This window comes from Peromyscus leucopus, chromosome 1 (assembly GCF_004664715.2).
Source record: "Peromyscus leucopus breed LL Stock chromosome 1, UCI_PerLeu_2.1, whole genome shotgun sequence".
Classification (NCBI taxonomy): domain Eukaryota; kingdom Metazoa; phylum Chordata; class Mammalia; order Rodentia; family Cricetidae; genus Peromyscus; species Peromyscus leucopus.
Genome location: NC_051063.1, coordinates 145,500,026 through 145,518,306, shown reverse-complemented (window position 1 = coordinate 145,518,306; position 18,281 = coordinate 145,500,026). Strand labels below are relative to the sequence as shown.

Genomic DNA, 18,281 nt, shown 5'->3' with positions numbered 1-18,281 from the left:
TTTCCAGCCAAGTGGATCCTGAATCCATTTGGGTTCTGGCCTCCACCCAGTGCTTTTCAGATTCCCCGAGTCAGTTGCACTTCATCAAGCATCCCTTCCAGCTTGCTGGACCGTTCCTCGGCTTCCTGCTTATCACTGCAAAGACGTTTCCCATCGCTGATGCCAAGCATGTAAACAACTTGTTTCTCCTCTCTGTGGTGACAGGCACATCTCATCGTCCTGAGTAAAAATCCCTCCCCAGAGGAGGCCGCAGACTCTGCACACTTTATTGCCCGGGCTGCTGTTGCTTCTGGGAAGCAGGACCACCACGGTGAGAACAGAACCCGCCTCCCTCCTCCACAAGCGGGCTTGGGTGTGTGTCACTGGGGGGTGAGGCTGGGGGGTGAGCCCTCTGTCCTGTGGCTCAGCTGCTCTGCGGCTCTCCTGGGCTTTCCTCTAACTGCCCTCTAACCCTTTCCCCGTCAGAATGTCACTTCATCCAAAACACCACTAGGAATTGTGGGGAATTCATGCACGGCTGGCTGATAGGGACATGTGTGCTTTTCCAAAGCAATTATTTTAAAGGCTGTTATGTGTATGTGTGCAGACAAGTGCATGTGTGCGTGCACAGAAGTGTGTGTGTGTGTGTGTGTGTGTGTGTGTGTGTGTGTGTGTGTGCATCCTGGCATCCTGGCATCCTATGTGTGACAGAAAAGAAAAGAAAACCACATTCTTGTGATTTTGGTGGGACCAAACTATTCAGAAATGGTATGTGGCCTACATAGAAGAATAAGGTATATTCCAAGATACCAAATAGAAATCATCAAGAATAATATTGATTCCAGGGTGCCAAAAATCAATGTTGGGAGGGTGTGGAGTCAGTTCAGGAAGTAGGAGTCAGGGTAGCAGACCAGACCTAAGAGGAAGCCCCAAGGAGCAACTTGATAGAAAAGGCCACAGACCAGGCAGAGACTTGGTCTGTGCAGGGGCCAGTGCAGATACCCATAGGTTACCCTCTTCTGCCCCCCCCCAGCTCACCCAGCAGACCTAGAAGAGCCTAACCAGAGATGGAAGGAGGAACCACGTGGAGTGTTAGCCCTCCTTTGAACATTCTACTCGAGGTTTCCACCACTCTTAATCAAACATTGAAAATATCAATATTTGAGAGTACACGAGTCACACACACACCGGATATCAGTAGGAACCCCAATGTCTAGGCAGCATGAGGGCATCGGGTAGTTAAGAGAAACTTCAGCAAGTGGCGGGTAGCAGTTTTCTGTAGGATGAGAGACAGGACAGGGTGGCGAGGACCGCGGCAAACCAGAGAAGCCCCTACCCAGCTCTTTTGCTCTGGCATCCTGGCTCCACATGGCAGGCAGCTTTTATTGTCCAGAGAAGGAGGAAGAAGTTTGGATCTTCATGGGAAATCTCCAGTTGTTGGTTGATGGTAACTAACTCAATTATGTTTAAGGTTAAAATGAGTGTGGGGACAGCTTTGATCCCAGGTAGCCCTGAGATTCTAGATGGAAGTCGCCATGGGTTCACGGTTTTCCCCATCCTTGCAGGACAAGAAAACAGCGAGCTCTAGAAATGTCAGGTCCATGGCTTCTTTTATTCTGTTTGATTTTTAATCTCTTTTTCAATACACACACACACACACACACACACACACACACAGTTTTCCATCTTTTACGTTTATGGTTCCAAAGTACTTAACACTTTTTTCTGATATGTATTTTCTGAAACAAATTTCAGATTTGTTCTGAAACAAACCAACAAAAAATGATTTGCTCTGTAACCCAGGCTGGCCTCAAACTCAGTCAAGGCAGTCCTCCTGCCTCAGCCTCCCAGGTACTAGGGTTACACACGTGAGCCACTGTGGGTCCAGATCTATCTATAGCTTCTGGCGGAGGGCAGATGTTTGTCGTATGGTAGGAAGAACCAGCTGCGGAAGTGTTTTTCTAGAACTGGGGGTCACGCCCTGCTTCTGTGGACTGTTAAAGTTGTCATCAACAGCAGTTTGGGAAAGCGTGGGCACCTGCATATAACTGTCACTGCTGCCATAGCCGCCATCGCTACTTCCTGAGGCATCTACTCCTGTCTGTCTGTCTGTCTGTCTGTCTGTCTCTCTCTCTCTCTCTCTCTCTCTGTCTGTCTGTCTGTCTCTGTCTTTCTCTCTTCATTGCTCTACACCAAAATGACAAGTTCTAGGTGGGCACAAGCTGCTCCTTGATAGGCCCCCCCAGATTCACCACCTACCAATCAGAGGACACCTGAAGCACCTGTCATCTTGGTAACAGCAGTGGCAATTTGATGGGAACTTGAGCCACAAAACCTTAAGATGAGGACATGCCTTGGTGGTTTCTGGGTTCAGAAAACTGGAAGGTTCTGATGGGCAGAAGAAGAAAATGGTCTCTTTTGTGAGGCTACCCTACTGAATGGAAGAGGCAAAGGCTAAAAACGGTCCTTTTGCCTGGAGGCTGTTCTGATTCCCAGCCCCACCCAGGATACAGCGGGCTCCCTTGTTGGCTATAGGAATTGAATGATGGCCAACGGCAATTATGCACAGAGATGGATTAGTTCCGAAGCTCTGAGTTAGACCCATCGGCTTTGCCCTTCATAGAATCAATGACAATTCAAATTGAGGTGTGTCTGTGTGTCTGTGTGTCTGTGTGCATGTGTGTGCCTATGTAGTTTTTTCAGTATAAACACAGCTGGGGTTGCCTCCCCTACAGAGTGGGGGTGATAACAACACCTGCATAGCACAGACAATGTGAATCCGGAATGACTCACACCGCACAGGACACACTGGCCTTGCTTTACTTAGCTCCAGTTCCGGATGAAGACTCGGAGTCCATAGGAAATGTGATTTTTCCAAGCCATTGAGTGGTCAAGGTCTGAGCCCAGAGGGTCATCCCCAGACGCTCTTTATCATTGGTTATGTGTAAGCACTGGCCCCGGCCCTCCCTCTTTTCTTTCCCTACCCCCATGCAAGAGTCTGTGGCGTGTGGAGCAAACACGGGACCTTGGATGGGGGAGGGCAGCCTAAGGACAAGGGTGTGGAGAGCCACTGGGACCCAGAAGCCGGCTCAAGGTCTCAGCTCCACCCTCAGCCCCTGGGGCTGCGCAGAGCGTTTCTTGACTGGCATCCGGAAGAGCTCATGTCCCAGTCAGAACTGAGGTGCGTGAGGGGCGCAATGGCTGTAGAGCAGGGGGTCTGGGGCTGGAGACTAGACGGGAGAGGGGCGACTCCAGGAGAGGGCCGACTCCGGGAGAGGGGCGACTCCGGGAGAGGGGCGACTCCGGGAGCGGGGCGACTCCGGGAGCACAGGTAGCGGGTGCCTCGGGAAATAATGATGGCGGCCATGGCAGCAGTGACGGCTGTGTGCAGGTGCCCACGCTTTCCCAAACTGTTGTTGATGACACCTTTAACCGTCCGCAGAAGCAGAGCATGACATCCCTTTTTTTCAAAGATACTCCCACAGCCAGTTCTTCTCACCAGAGTGTCTTCTCAGTCTGGAGAAGCTCCTCTCTGTCTGCCCGTCTCTCTCTCTCTTCCCCCCCCACATTGCCCTGCACCAAAAGGACAAAGTGAGATGAGCCCGAGAGCCGCTCCTTGATTGGTCCCTTTCAGATTCGGCACCTGCCAATCAAAGGACAGCCATCACCTTGGTAATAACAGTGGTCATTTGATGGGAAATTTGGCTACTGAAGCCTCAAGATGAGGACATGCTAAGTGAGGATGCTGGCGGAGGAGCCGGGAGGGTAGAGAGACATGCCATGCCAGTTGTCCAGGAGCAGTGCGGACCCCAAAACGGCTGCGCAAACAAACCCTCTTCTCCGTGGCCCAAGCAAATCAGAAATGAGTACCTTTGTGGAGACACCCTCCCTCTCCACTCCCCCCATTATTCCAACCGCTGAAACCTGCTGTTATCTTTGCTCTCACGGTGGCAGATGAAGGTGAGGCTGGAAAGCAAGCTGGCCTGGCCAGTGCACGGAGACCCAGGCTTCGTCCCAGCTTGTACCTGCAAATGTGCTATGTGGCACGGGTCCCCGGGGGCCCAGGGATTCAACTTCCCTCTGGAAGCAGGAACAGGACAGTCACCACAGGCAGGGAATGCAGCTGGCGACCAGGCGAGCACAGTGCCCTGTCTTTCCTGCCGTCCCTCTGCTGTCCCTTAACATGGAGGAAGCCACCATGGCAAGGCTGTGAGAGACCCACTCGGGGCAGAGGACTGCCCAGGCCTCTGCTGCCCCCTGTAGGGGACTCCTGGGAAGTCAGGGAGCTAGAGTCGGGGTCCACTCCCACCCCATCCCTGCCCCAGCTCTCACCCACCCAGGACCTTCTGACCTGGACTGTGCTCACTTCTAGTCCCCAAGTCCTAGCCGGGTCCCCCAAAAGCAAGCCTGCGTGTCTTTCAGAGTGTCCAGGGGGCAATCTGGCCTTTGTTCTTTTACGTTTAAATCTGTTTGTACCTAACGTAGACTTTTTTTTTTTTTTTTTTTTTTGGCTTTGCTTTTGTTTTTGGAGAAAAAGCAAAACAAAGCAATAGAATCTCTAAAAAGCATAATTTCCCTTTTGAGGATTTTCCCATCGCCAGTCTGCTCCTGCTCACTTGCTGGATGTCCATTGAAGGCATTGTCTGCTCACCAGCAATACCGCTGGCCCGGAAGTGAGCGTTTCAGGCCACGCGCTGGAGCTGGTGCCTTTGCCCTGCACCATCCTGCATTCCTTGTGCAGACAAAACTGCCCTAGAAGTCTGGGAGGCTTGTGCTTGCGTGAAGATTCCCAATTCAGGCTCGCGGAATGTCACTAACCTGGACCTGGCCGGCTGCCCAGAGCAGCCATAGACAAACTTGGTATTAACAGCTCTCCCAACCCCGCTAAGTGTCCAGAGCCTTGGCCTTGTGTTTATAATGCTTCTCCTTAAGGGTATTAAAACGAAATGGTCCAAAGCCAAGTACATGTCAGTGTAAACCTTTTTGTGCTGCAGGGCCCGCTCAGTGCCGGCAGCCTTGTTTGGAAGTGGCCCCATGCGGTCCCAGGCGCCAGCAGGCTAAGGAGTTCTTCTGGGTCCCAAGACAGCAGAGCAAATGGTGCCTGCCCCTGGTTTAGCCCAGGGACAGGGATTCCTGAGTAACCTGGTCCCCTATGTACAATTCCTTATATCCAAATACATGTATTTCCCAGCTCCCGCTGGTCCTGGCCTCTCCCTGTGTTTTGCATAGGTAGAAATTAAAATGTTTCGGAAGCTTTTTCTTTTGTAAAGTAACCGCCTGGGTAGGTCTCGTTGACCTTCCACGCTCCCCCTTTTCCTCAACTCTTCCTCCTGGGTCCTGCTTGCTCTGCTTGGCTTGGGCACACCCCACCCCTCCTCCACAGCGGTTACCTGCCATGATGCCCCTGAGTGTCCTGAGAGACTGCAAGTCAGGCAGCCCCAGGTATTTGTAGCTCTTGGAGCCCAGAGGCTCCTGCCAGGTAACATGGCACCCGGGAGCCTTCACCTTCCTGGTGGCCCTCCTTAGCTGTCTCTTCCAAGCCTTCACCTGGTGGAGCTGTGGTGTGGTATAGCCTGCTGGTGGAAATTGAGAGACGCCCCCACTCGTGACTGTCTGTGTCCCTTCGTCCTGATGTTGCTCCTCTTGGTCTCCTCCTCCTCCTCAGCCTGCCCATACCCTGGTGCCCTGTGGGCTCTGAGAGAACGAACCTTCCTCACCCCCAACCCTCACTCGGGGCTCATCGCTTATCAGAATGCCTGGCCAGCCTTGCACTTGCCTGCCTGTGAGCGACTCAAGTGGCTATCTTTCCACACCTGAGCCCCCTGGGAAGCAAGGAAGAAATGGGTGAGACCAAGAGAAGGAAACAGAGCTTCTTACAGGGTTTTTTGTTTGTTTGTTTGTTTGTTTGTTTGTTTGTTGTTTTGCTGGCACCAGAAGGATTCCCCTCTCAGAAACTTCTGGAAGTCATCCTCACATCTAGAGAACTAGAGTGCAAGGTCATTCAGCAAACTACAGGCAACCCAAAGCTTTAGAATGGAGACCATGTACTGCCTCCCTCCCATACCCTCCATCCAGAAAGGTGGTCGGTCACACCATGAATGTCACATCCCCCAGCGTTAGTGGTACAAGTAACCCAAGCCCAGAGCACAGGTAGGGGCTGTTCACTCACCAGCTCTTGGGGCCAGCAGAAGAAAAGGGGGTCCTGTCACTCAGCCTAAGCCTGAGTTGCTGGGCCTTTTTCCTAGAGAACGACCCAGGGGCAGGGCAGAAACCTCAGGAACCCTACCTGGCCAGGTGCCTGCCTTCCTGTGTGTCTAGAGTGAGGCCCGTTCCCTCTTTGAGCCGTTTCTGGGCTGGATGAAGTACGCAGCATGTGATAGTCAATTTCCCAAGGGCTGGGGCATCCTTTTAGATGTCAACATGTAAGTTCTATTCAGAACTTCTCAGGAAAGCGATGCTATTTATACCCGGATGCTTTTGAAAAGGATTTTTAAGGCATCTCTTTGGAGAACACATAGCCTTCCCTAAACTTAGGGACTGGAGGTCTAAGGTTGCACAATGCTTAACCTTTGCCTGTGTGGCCCTGCATGGGACTCTACATGACAGAGGGGAGGAAAGGGGGAGTCTGGACTGCTCTGAGTAGTGAGGACCCCAAGGCAAGCAGATCCCACAGTGTCTGAGCCCCTTGTGAATCCCTGTGAGGACTCTTGGCCCCTTTATGCCCTGCAAGTTTCTTCTGGCACGGCGCCCATTCAGCCACCATGCTTTCTGATACGTACCTGCCCCCAGCAACACATATGAGCATCCTCGGATATTACAGTAAGTTTAACAGCTCAGCTACCCACCATGTGGGGTCAGATGTGTGGAAAAAGTAAGGAGTGAGTCCCCAGGCCTCCTCCATGGCCCCTACAGGCTCAGGGGTAGCCGCACCCACGATGGTCTCAATGCTTTCATCAGTTTTCGGGGTGAAGATCAGGCTAGGACTCCTCTTTTTCAATTCCTTGGAGTCCTTAAAGCCTTTGCAGTTAGTATAAAGACTATTTCCTGACACTGTTACAAAAGATAATTAATTGCCACATTGTCCCTGGAACCCTCCCACAGAATGAGGCTGTCCTTGCCACCCTGTCTCCTGTCTCAGAACAGCCTCGGAAGATGAAGATGAAGCCTAGGTGGACTGGAATTTATTTTAGTTAGAAGTTCCTGACCAGGGCCAGAGAAATGGCTTGGGGGAAGAGTGCTGACCACCGAGCCTGATTACCTGAGTTTGATCAGAGGGGAACGGGGCTGACCACCGATCTTCTTATCTGAGCTTGATCAGAGGGGAAGGGGGCTGACCACCGATCTTCTTATCTGAGTTTGATCAGAGGGGAACGGGGCTGACCACCGAGCCTGATTACCTGAGTTTGATCAGAGGGGAAGGGGGCTGACCACCGATCTTCTTATCTGAGTTTGATCGCAGGGACCCAAATGGTAGACGGGCAGAACCAAGTCTTACAAGTTGTTCTCCGTCACAGTTGCGCTGTGGCACATATACCCACGTACACATAAATGTTCCCCCCCCATACACACACACACAGAGAGAGAGAGAGAGGGAGAGAGAGAGAGAGAGAGAGAGAGAGAGAGAGAGAGAGAGAGAGAGAGAGATATGGAGAGAGAGGTTTTGTTTGTTTGTTTTAAGCTTCCTGGCATCCAGTGGGCCTCTCTGCGGCCCTCCAATCTCTGGCTCTTTGAACAAAGTTTTCTCTTCCTTTGCCTGTGTGTGAGCCTCTCCTTGCAAGTCTGGCTTCAAGTCCCCAGATGGAGCTATCTGTAGAGACGGTTAAAGGATCCGTCCACAGCGTCACTCCCTCCCCCTGCTGGAACTCACAGACAAGCCAACCCCTCAGCTGGGGTGGGAATGGGAGGAGATTTATGGTCCTGGCTCACCTCTGCCATCAGGGCTCAGATTTACCGGCTGAGTCACGCACCCATGTTTCAGAGAATGACTTCATCTTTGCCCAGGCTACCGGCATCAGGTTGCAGAGGATTCTAGAAGTGCTTTTTAAAGTTAAGGACGGCCATATGCTAGAACATCGAGCTGCTTGTTCAGCTCTCTGCGAAGCCATGCCCAGCTTCGGAACACAGGAACATGCCGGGAGAAGACTTCCTGTCCAGAGGCCGTGGCTTCCTGTCTCTCCGGAAAAGCTCTTGTCCCTTGTTCCAGATGAGTCTGGGGTGCCTATCCTCCCCGTCCCGGCCCCGGAAAACAATCTCTGTCAGGACATGGCTCCTCTGCAGTGGACCAGCCATGTAACCATGCTTTGCAGTTCATCTAGGCCTTAGAGAGGACAGAGAAGTCAGGGTCTTGCAATAAAAGAGTTTTCCTTTATTCCAGATAAAGATAAAATGACTTTAGACTTACAGACAGGGAGATTATCACTGTCAATGCTTGGGACCTCCCTTTGTCTCTGTGTTCCAGAACGCCCTGTGAAACAAGGGTCATTACAGATGTGGTCATTACAGATGTGGTCATTACAGATGTGGTCATTACAGATGTGGTCAGCTGGCCTGCGACAGCTGCCAGCAGGGACATTCTGTTTCCTAGCTTTACTTTTCTTCTTTGACTAGAGACCTTCCAGGAACAGACCAAGGGCAGGGTCGCTGCCCTGCACCACTAGACCTGCCCATCTGTAGCTGAAGTTTTCTCCAGTCCTGCCCAGCCCCACAGATGCTGCAGCCACTTATAAAATAATCACTCAGAAGCTTATACTAATTAAAACTGCTCAGCCATTAGCTCAGGCTAACTATTGACTAGCTCTTACACTTAAACTAACCCATAATTCTTATTTATGTTTAGTCACATGGCTTGGTACCTTTTCTCAGTTCTGCCTTCACATCTTGCTTCCTCTGTGTCTGGCTGGCGACTCCTGACTCAGCCTTCCTCCTTCCCAGAATTCTCCTCTCGGCTTGTCCCACCTATACTATACTTCCTGCCTGGCTACTGGCCAATCAGCGTTTTATTTATCAATCAATCAGAGCAACACATTCGCAGCATACAGAACATCCCACAGCACCCATCCAACCTCAGAGGGCTTGCCTACAGTCTTCTGTTGGTTTCCAATTAGCAAGAAAATAAAAATATCAAGTGCCCTCCACTCCAGAAACCCAGTCACATTAGACTTGGAATGTTCCGTGTTACGCTTTTATCTATAAAATAAACTCTGCACCACCCCCAGCACCGTCGTCAATTATCAGAGTGAGTCGGTGTTGATACTTCATTTGAAGGATCAGCAATGAATAAAGAGTGGACATTTTCCACGTGGGAGAACTTCTTTCCGTAGAACTTGGGTACTACCACAGGAATGCACCTGCTGGTCTGGGAGAAAGTCAGGGATGTCCAGTTCAGTTACTGTTGATCCACTTAAAGAGCCTGGGATGGGGACATGCCCAGGAGACAGGGGCAGGAACCCTGTTCCTGCCTAGATCCTCAAGGCGAACCTCGCACATGACCGCACAGGACCCGAGTTCTCTGCAGTCCTGTCGATCTGGAAGACACTTTCCCCACAGGTTTGCTTCTGCCCTCTCTGAAGATCTCACGGAAGAAAGGGATGTGCTTGGGCCATTTCTTAGCACCCAGAACCCCACTGCAAATCAGCCATGTTCTCAGAGCTCTCGCCCTATGCAGGTGTGCTTATCGGCAAATGATCTGAGGCCTCTGTGTCTTCGAGTCAATCTGTCTGTCCATTTTAATTATGTATCTGTCTGTCCAATGTCCATCTTGGCTGCCTGCTACTTCTGATGCATCTGTTTTTCAGCTAACATGAGAGAAGGCCATAGCTACAACCATGAAAACCAGCATGAGGTGCTTAATAAACGTAAGCCTTTAATTTTAGTGACAGTGTTCACCACTGTGGGGAACCTGGGTCTTGAATAGCCCTTTCCCTCTGGGTGGACAGACAGAAAGCCTCCCTCTGCTCAGACCCATGCAGTTGTGTTCATTTCTGTCTGTGGAGGCCCTCGATGCCCATATCTGCTCGAGCCACCATAACAAAACACCATAGATTAGGTGACTTAATACTTCGTTTTCCCAAACCCTGGAGATTGGGAAGCCCAAGGTCAAGGCAGGGCTGGCTGCTTCCTGGCTCACAGCCAGCTGTGTTTCACTGGCTCTTCACATGGGAGGGAGTCAAGGCAGCTGTCCAGGGTCCCACTCACAGAAGCACATGTCCCATCCATGAGGGTTCCATCCTCACGACACAATCACCTCTAAAGGAGTCTCCCTCGAAATACCACCACCTTAGAGGTTAGAATTTTAACATGAATTTGAGGGGGACCCAACACTTAGAACACAGCTCTGGCTGTATTTGTTTTCTTTCTCCTGTTTACCCTTTAAAACTCGTTCAATTCCAAACTAGTGTAAAACATGGATCCAAACAATATAAACTTTACAGGTTATATTTTCCACATTAGTTTTCTTCCATTGCACACAAAAACTGTAGTTGTGGGCCTAGAGATAGCTCAGAGGATGACGTGCTTGATGGGAAAGAATAAGGAACCAGATTTAGACCTCTAGTACCCACGTAAAAGCCAGGAATGGTGGCCCTCAACCATAACCCCAGCAGTGGGGCCAGCGGATCCTGGGGCTCATCGGCCAGCCAGTCTAGCCCAAATTGGAAAGCTTCACAAGCAGTGAAGACCTTGCCTCAGAGTATTCTAGAAATAATGAAGTGGAGAATGATAGAGGAAGATGCCACAGGCTTAGGCCCTGGCCTCAGTATACACATGGGTATGGATGCTTCCACATACATACGCACACACGCACGCATGCACCCAAGCACGTGCACGCACACCTCACACATAAACACAAGTATATTCTAGTTATTTAAGTGCCTGTTTATCAGCTCCTGGCTCTGTAGGTCGTGTAACTGGCACAGCAGAGCTGACGTCTCTGCTCAGGCTACGAACAAGCAGCCAGCCAGCTCCCTTGTCATCTAGAGCTCCGCCCTCTTCTGGTCTCTTCCCTGTTGTTAGCAGATTTCAGTTTCTTCCAGCTGAGGGACTGAAGCCCTTGTTTTCTTGTTGGCCAGTGACTCTTCCAGGGCCCTTGTCCATGTCACAGTGGAGAACTTCTTTCCTATCGCTCCGCCCCTCTGAAGCCTCTGAGATGGTCCACTCTCTGCCACTGTGACTAATTCCTGAGATAGACAGCTGAACGGGAGGAAATGTTAATTTGGCCCGTGGTTCAGAAGTCTCCATTAGTGTTGTTTTGGGCCTGCAGGCGGCTGAACACCATGACAGAGAAAATTGCTCACCTCGTAGCAGCCAGAAAGAAAGGAGAGAGAAAAGAGAGGAGCCAGGGTCTCAATACTATCTTCAAGTGCACACCCTCAGTAGCCTAATTTCTTCCCTAGGCTCCCATCTCTTAAAGGTCCCCCACCTTCTAATAGCTCCACAAAAGGAAAGCATGCCTTTAGCATATGAGCCAGGTGTGGTGGCGCACGCCTTTAATCTCAGCACTCTAGAGGCAGAGGCAGGTGGATCTTTGTGAGTTCGAGGACAGCCAGGACTACACAGAGAGACCCTGTCTCAAAAACCAAAGCAACAATGGCAAAAGCCAGTGTGATCAAGTTGGGCCCAAGGGATGATCTCAATCTCTAAAGCCAGCAGAGACCTGTGATCTCACATCACACGCCTTTGTGCAGAGAACTTGGCCTTGGGGCTTCCTGAGTTGATTCTTTTCCTTCCACTGTTAAACTTCAGTACCCTGTTTGCCACAGTTTGGCTACGTGTCTCCTCCCAAGGCCCCCCGGGTCAAAGCCGTGGCCCGCAGCCTGTGGCGCTGTTGACAGGTGGCAGTGACCCTGGGAACCCAGCTCGTCCCTGACTCTCGTCACTTCTAGTTACCGTGACATGTTTACCATTGCCCGTCACATCACCAGAAGCAGCAGAGCCGCCGGGTCACAGGCTGAACCCCCCCAAAGTGTGAGCACCGTTAACCTTCCCTCGGTGTGTGCTGATTTATCTCAGGTATTTGTTATAACAACAGAGGGCTGGCCGTGCGTAGTCACAGCTCTGCTTTCCATCCCCTTTTCATTTCCCACGGCTGCGGACTTCCTTCTCTCACCCATTTATGTAAAGCTGTTTTTGCTTTATTCATCAGCGTGCTTGAGAGTTTAGAATGGTTGCGGTTCTTCTTCAGTAGACTTATCAGCCAGATTGTTTAGGTTTTGTTTGGTTGTTACGTGTGTGTTATAGAGATATATATAACAAGATTACAGTTAGAGTCCATAAAATATATGAATTGTGAGGAGTGACTGATTTCTAGGCAGAGATAATCATCTATCAACATGAAACTACCCTAGTGTGTTCAGGCCTGGGATAGTCCTCTGCCCCCAGAACACTTTCTGTATTACCAAGAACACTAAAATGTCTGAAAAATAAGAAAAGTAAATTGCCGTATCCTTCTGAGGTGAAAATAGTTTCTGCTAAAACGAGCAGGTTAACGACCACAGGAGAGTCTCTTGAGCTGGCTTCTCCTACCAAATGCTTATTTTTAAACGTTTAACCATCACTAAAAGCATATTTGCTCCATCTCTGCTTCGGATCTTCAAGCTATTTTCAAAATTGTTATTCTATGCTCTTTTCAGATGTGGCCGAGCAGTATTTTCAGGAAAGCATGACTCATGTGAAGGATTCCGAAGGAGCAGGAAGAGCCAAGTTCCTTTCGATTCAAGATGAATTTTGCAATTTTCTGCAAATCACTGGACAAAAAGAAGTGAGTTGAGTTTAGATCACAATCGTCAAGCTATTCATAGGGGATGCCAAAGACGACTCCTTCAGTCTTCAAGCATCTATTAAGCACCTAGTGTGTCCAGGGCATGTCCTAGCCTCTGGAGGGACCCAGATAAATAAATCAAGGAACCATTCACAGGCAATTTATCTTAGAAACAAAGCTGTGAGAAAGTAAGTGCTACATCCAACTAGAAAAGATCACTAAGGACTGAAAACTTTGAGAACTCAGCGGGCAAAGTCCTACTCACTACAGCCCGTGGATCTAGCCGGGATGGCGTGTGGCAGTCAGTATGGCCAATTCCTTTCTTCTTCTTTGGGGTATTGAATGGAATGTTCATATCTAATGAAAGCCATACAGCACAGAGGTTTCAGCTCAGTCTCTTTACTGATGGTCCGTAAAGGCATACTCAACGTGGCTTAGAAAAATGGAACCACGGGGGCTGGAGAGCTGGCTCAGTGGTTAAGAGCACTGACTGCTCTTCTGGAGGACCTAGGTTCAATTCCCTGCACCCACATGGTGGCTCACAACTGTCTGTAACTCTAGTTCTAGGGAACCTGACACCCATGTGCAAAACACCAATGCACATAAAATTTAAAAAATTAAATTAATTTTAAAAAAAAAGAAAGAAAAGTAGAACAAAACCAGAGCTTATACTTGTCAGAGCTTATATTATATATATATATAAAATACAGTTTACCTGTTCTCTGTAAATCATAGCAGCTCCAGAAAGAGATAGTAGATAGCTCAGAGGTTTGGTGTGTGTGTGTGTGTGTGTGTGTGTGTGTGTGTGTGTGTGTGTGTGTGTGTGTGTTCAGTCTAGCACAGCATGTCTTGGAGATGAAGATGAAAAGTGGTGTTCCTGTGTTGTCTGGAGAGTCCTCCCCACAGCGCTGTCCTCATCCTCCATCTCTCTTCTCTCCATGAAGGAGCGTGAGCTGTTATTCTGCATTCATTCAGTTTGTCTGGCCGGAGCGGATCCACAGTCACTCTAACAAACAGTGTTTCACTGTTCTTCTGAATCACTTGGCCAAAGATAGAGGGCCCTGCCAGAGCCTCAGATTCCCACTCACTCCATCTTGCTCTTTGTGGAGACTCCACAGACTCCTCATTTACCTCCAGATTTCCCTAATACGTGTGTGGTTTAACACTGCCCTCCTACCATGCATCGTCTCTTGTCAGGGCCACTCTAGCAGCTTCTCTTTCCGGGGGCTGCGTCTCTGCTTGCACTTGTCTAATCTCTTCACAGTTTGAAAGCCCACCTGGCCAGCGAGCACTCATTTGGTTCCCCAGTGAACCGGACGCCCTCCCTCCCGGCAAAGCTGACGTGGCCCTTCCAAGGTCTAGAGTCTGTTGACATTTCTAGGCTCACTTTGTTCTTCTCCCTAAGCTAAATTCCTGTAATAACAGCTTTTTCTGATTTTAGTTCGTGAGTGAGTGCGTGCGTGCGTGTGCGTGTGCGTGTGTGTGTGTGTGTGCATGCTCATGTATGTGCAAGTGCGTGTGCACGTATTTGCACACATGTGGAGGCCAGAGCCTTGGATGTCATCCTCAGGAAGGCCTCCTTTAAGACAGGGTCTTTCACTGGGCTGCAGCTCACCAGTTAGGCTGGACTGGCTGACCGGCAAGCCCCAGGGAACCATTTGTCTTTGCTTCCTGGTTCTGGGATTGCAAGTGCATGCCACCACACCCGGCATTTTTATGTTGGGTTCTGGGGATCGAACTCAGGTCCTTATGCTTGAAGGTACTTTTCAAGACTGATCTGTCTCCCCCCGCCCATACTGTCTTTTCTAACACTGCCCCCCCTCCCCCCATGGCTGATCTCTTCTTTCATTTCCTTCTGGTAGGCCCTCCCCGATTCTTTCGAGGCCAGTGCCATCCTTTAGCTCCCTGCTTCCCTCCCTTGCTGGCATTGGACTCTTCTGATTCTTTGTTACAGAATCCCACTGACGTAGTGGAATAGTTGCAGTATAAATTTATATAGATATTTAATATTGCTCATAGAACCGAGCTGAGTTCTGTGAGAGCAAGGATCTTCTTGCTCACGGTGGAGTTAATGGATTTGGAACAGATGCCTGGTTGTTGGCCAGCTTATTCTTACCTTCCATAGTCCAGGTACTCAATCTTAGTTCCCCTTCCACAATCCAGGTACTCAATCTTAGTTCCCCTTCCACAATCCAGGTAGTCAATCTTAGTTTTTAGTTTCCAGCCTTCCTGCCACAGTGTAGAGGCAGCTGATGCCCAGCGTCGTTCCTCATGTGTCTCGCACCAATCAGTATTCTTGGTTAAAGATGTGCCTTGCTCTCCCAGACTGCCCTTGGAGAGTTTAGCAAACTGGCTCTTTCATTCCAGAATCACTTCATGCCCTTCTGTGTTTCAAAGGGATATCAAAGTAGTCCCTTCCTTCGGTACACATGGCCAATCAGGGCACATTGTTGACAGAATGCAACATGGCCAAGGGGTCAGCTCTCCTTCTCCTGCCAGGTGCCCCCTGCAGTGGCCCAGCCTGCCCAGCCACGCATGGTGGCCTCATGTTCTTTTTACCCTGGCTTGCAGACCTCTCACCAGGGGGTGTAGCAGGAGTGTCCACCGAGAGCTGGTCCTCTATGGACCCTGGCACAGGTGAGCATGATATCTCACCTAAACCATCCCAAATGTGATTACAGCCTATTCACAGGCTGGCTCGCACCAGCAGCAAGGTATTTTCCCAGCGGAAAAATCATTTCCTCTGGGGAGGAAATGATTTTTACAGTAAGAAGTAAGTGAAGGCCACTGTGCTGCAGACTAAGATGTTCTGTGAGAAAACACAAACCTCCGTCCTTTGCAGAAGCTAAGCATCCACCTGCCTTGCCTCTCTCTTCCTCCCCACATGCTTTGCTATGGTCAAATCAGTCTACTCAGTAGCCCCGACACAGGCTGTGTGCTTCTCCTGGGCTCTCGGGTGCCCATGCCCTCTTCTCTCATCCAAAGCTGGATAATTCTGGGTCCTCTCCATTAAGTTTTCCGTTGTCGTGAGAACATGCCTTTTAACTTGCCGCACATCCATCCCTGATCTCCCTAGTCAACTGAAGCAGCGGTCAGGGCTTCATTCAGGAAAAGGACCTCTGGCACTTCTCCCCATCGTGGACTGGCTTCCCCAAAGCCCGGCAGTCAGATCCCCTAGGAAGGTCACCTCACCCAACTCTTGCTTCCGTCTAAGTCCTTGCTCATGGGTGTTGGGATGGGATGGGCACAGGCAGGTCTGCATGGCGACCCTAGACCTTCGATTGCTTTCATGAGCCATACCTGGCAAGTTACACAGTCGTTTTCCCTAAGAAACTGATTTTTGCTCATCACCACCTTTAGTGTGCCAGCCCCAATCCCTAACTCAGGTTATTACCAAAAAGGAACAATGTTCTTCATTTACACATCCGCCTGTCTGTGGCATACGATCAGGAAGTGTACCTACCCCCTCCCCTCCACGCCCCAGGGCTGTGCTGTGGGAAACCCTTCCTGTGGCCCTCCCTGGCTTTATTTGGCCATTGAATTCAGCATTCATGCTGTGCAGTCAAAACTGTGTTCTCATGTGGAAGATCTGGGAAGAATTTCAGGATGTGTTGGAAGTTCAGACTTGCCCCTGTGTGTCTTAGTATCTGCAAAAATGAATAATCAGGAAATACTGTTTTCAGACCAACTCATATTTTTCTATTCCATGTTGGTATAAATAAATAGGACAAGGCAAACAAAATGTGATATCATGTTCCATGGAAATGTTTACTTTGGGCTTCCTAAGCATTCTCTGTGAGAATAGACAGTCCGGAAGCATGACCCACAAGTGCAGCCTCGTTTTCTCTTATGGGAGAACAGTGGTGTGCACAGAGGGAGAAGAGCATGGGCCTAAAGGGGCTAGGGAACAGATTCCAGCTCCAACACTGATGAGCCCAGATTTCAGCTCCACCACTGATGAGCCCTAAAGGGGCTGGGGAACAGATTCCAGCTCCAACACTGATGAGCCCTTTAGGCTAGGGAACAGATTTCTGCTCCACCACTGATGAGCCTTAAAGGGGCTAGGGAACAGATTCCAGCTCCAACACTGATGAGCCCTGTAGGAACAAAGAAGTTCTCAGCTGTTGCTCTGTGCCTTGGCTTCCTCCTGGGTCAGAAGAAGATGAGGATATGTGTGTGTGTGTGTGTGTGTGTGTGTGTGTGTGTGTGTGTGTGTGTATCTGATCACACAGAAACTGAGCCCCGACACAGGGTTCCATGCAGCCTGGCTCCACTCCTGCTGCTCACTGGGACGGACGGACGAAGTCTAGCCCTAGCTCACAGTGCTGCTTCCTCTCTTCAGAGTTTGTACCTTCTCTCCCAGATAGGTTGTTTACTGCCTCCTGTTGAACCAGAAGACAGCCCCCAGCTCTTCAGAATAGTCTCTAAAATGTTAAATATGTATCAATTCACTATCTTTCCTGAGAAGCACAGATCTTAGTCAGTCCTTGAACTTTTTTTGAAGATTTATTCATTATTGTCTTTGTGTGTGTGTGTGTGTGTGTGTGTGTGTGTGTGTGTGTGTTGCTTCATGTGTATCTGTGTACCACTTGCACACCCAATACCTGCAGAGGCCAGGGCAGGGCAGTCATGGATCTCCTGGAAATGGAGCTACAGAGGTTGTGAGCTACCAGGTGGGTGCTGAGAGCCGAACCCAGGTCCTCAGCAGCCATAGCAAGCGCCCTTCACCACCGAGCAATCCTTTGAACGTTTAAACCACACAGCCTTCATTGTGCCCTTTTCTCAGAGAGCAACCATGATCCTGAGAGAGTCCCTGGAAGCCAAAGTAGGAGCATTTGGTGACTTCAGTCCGGAGGTGGCAGAAACATACCGTGTCCTGGGCAGGGCAGAGCTGGCACAGGGCAACCACAACGGAGCATACACGAAACTGAAGAAGGTAAAGCTGGAGCCAGCGCCGACACAAACGGGCTCCCCTCGCCCCCCTCGCCCCCCCTCGCCCCCCTCGCCCCCTCGCTCCCCCTCGCCCCCTCGCTCCCCCTCGCCCCCCTCGCCCCCCTCGCTCCCCCTCGCCCCCCTTGCCCCCCCTCGCTCCCCCTCGCTCTCCACGTCCCGTTCTTTCCCTCCTGTACTGCTGTTCAGTGAAAATTTACAATGGCTCATTTGGGTAAGGTTGCACCACTTTTGTGGTAGGTTGAAGCAAACATTTGGGGGTAGAGTAAAAGAGTTCCTCTAAAATCCATGCATCCAAAAAATGAATTAGCAGTCATGTCTGATCATGCAAATATTTTTAAATTTTTCATAGTATGACTTACCAAGCATTTCTTGTTATTATTGTCTTTCTGCATACCCGGTTCATGGAAGGATTCGTCTGTGTGTGTTTCCTTCTGTTCTTCTTTTGAACCTGGAGTTTTTTGTTTGTTTGTTTGTTTTTTATGTAGCTGGTATAAGGTCTCATGTTATCTCTTTCCCAAATACCCGTAGCAGAAATACACTGAATACTGGCTTGTCTGTCACCATTTTGCCATAGCCCAGCACTGCCCCAAATTCA

General features: G+C 50.0%; 1 protein-coding gene across 5 annotated transcripts in view; it reads left to right on the top strand.

Moving 5' to 3' along the window:
- Positions 1–18,281, top strand: part of Ttc23 (tetratricopeptide repeat domain 23) — a 99,545-nt gene that overhangs the window by 66,613 nt on the left and 14,651 nt on the right. For 3 of the 5 annotated variants that reach the window (XM_037198756.1, XM_037198749.1, XM_037198752.1), the window contains exons 7-10: positions 205–310; positions 9,774–9,833; positions 12,606–12,733; positions 17,520–17,669. In XM_037198756.1, coding sequence (XP_037054651.1) covers positions 205–310; positions 9,774–9,833; positions 12,606–12,733; positions 17,520–17,669 — 444 coding nt within the window. The remainder of the gene's footprint in view (positions 1–204; positions 311–9,773; positions 9,834–12,605; positions 12,734–17,519; positions 17,670–18,281) is intronic. The other 2 variants (XM_037198753.1, XM_037198760.1) reach the window with 1 other exon arrangement.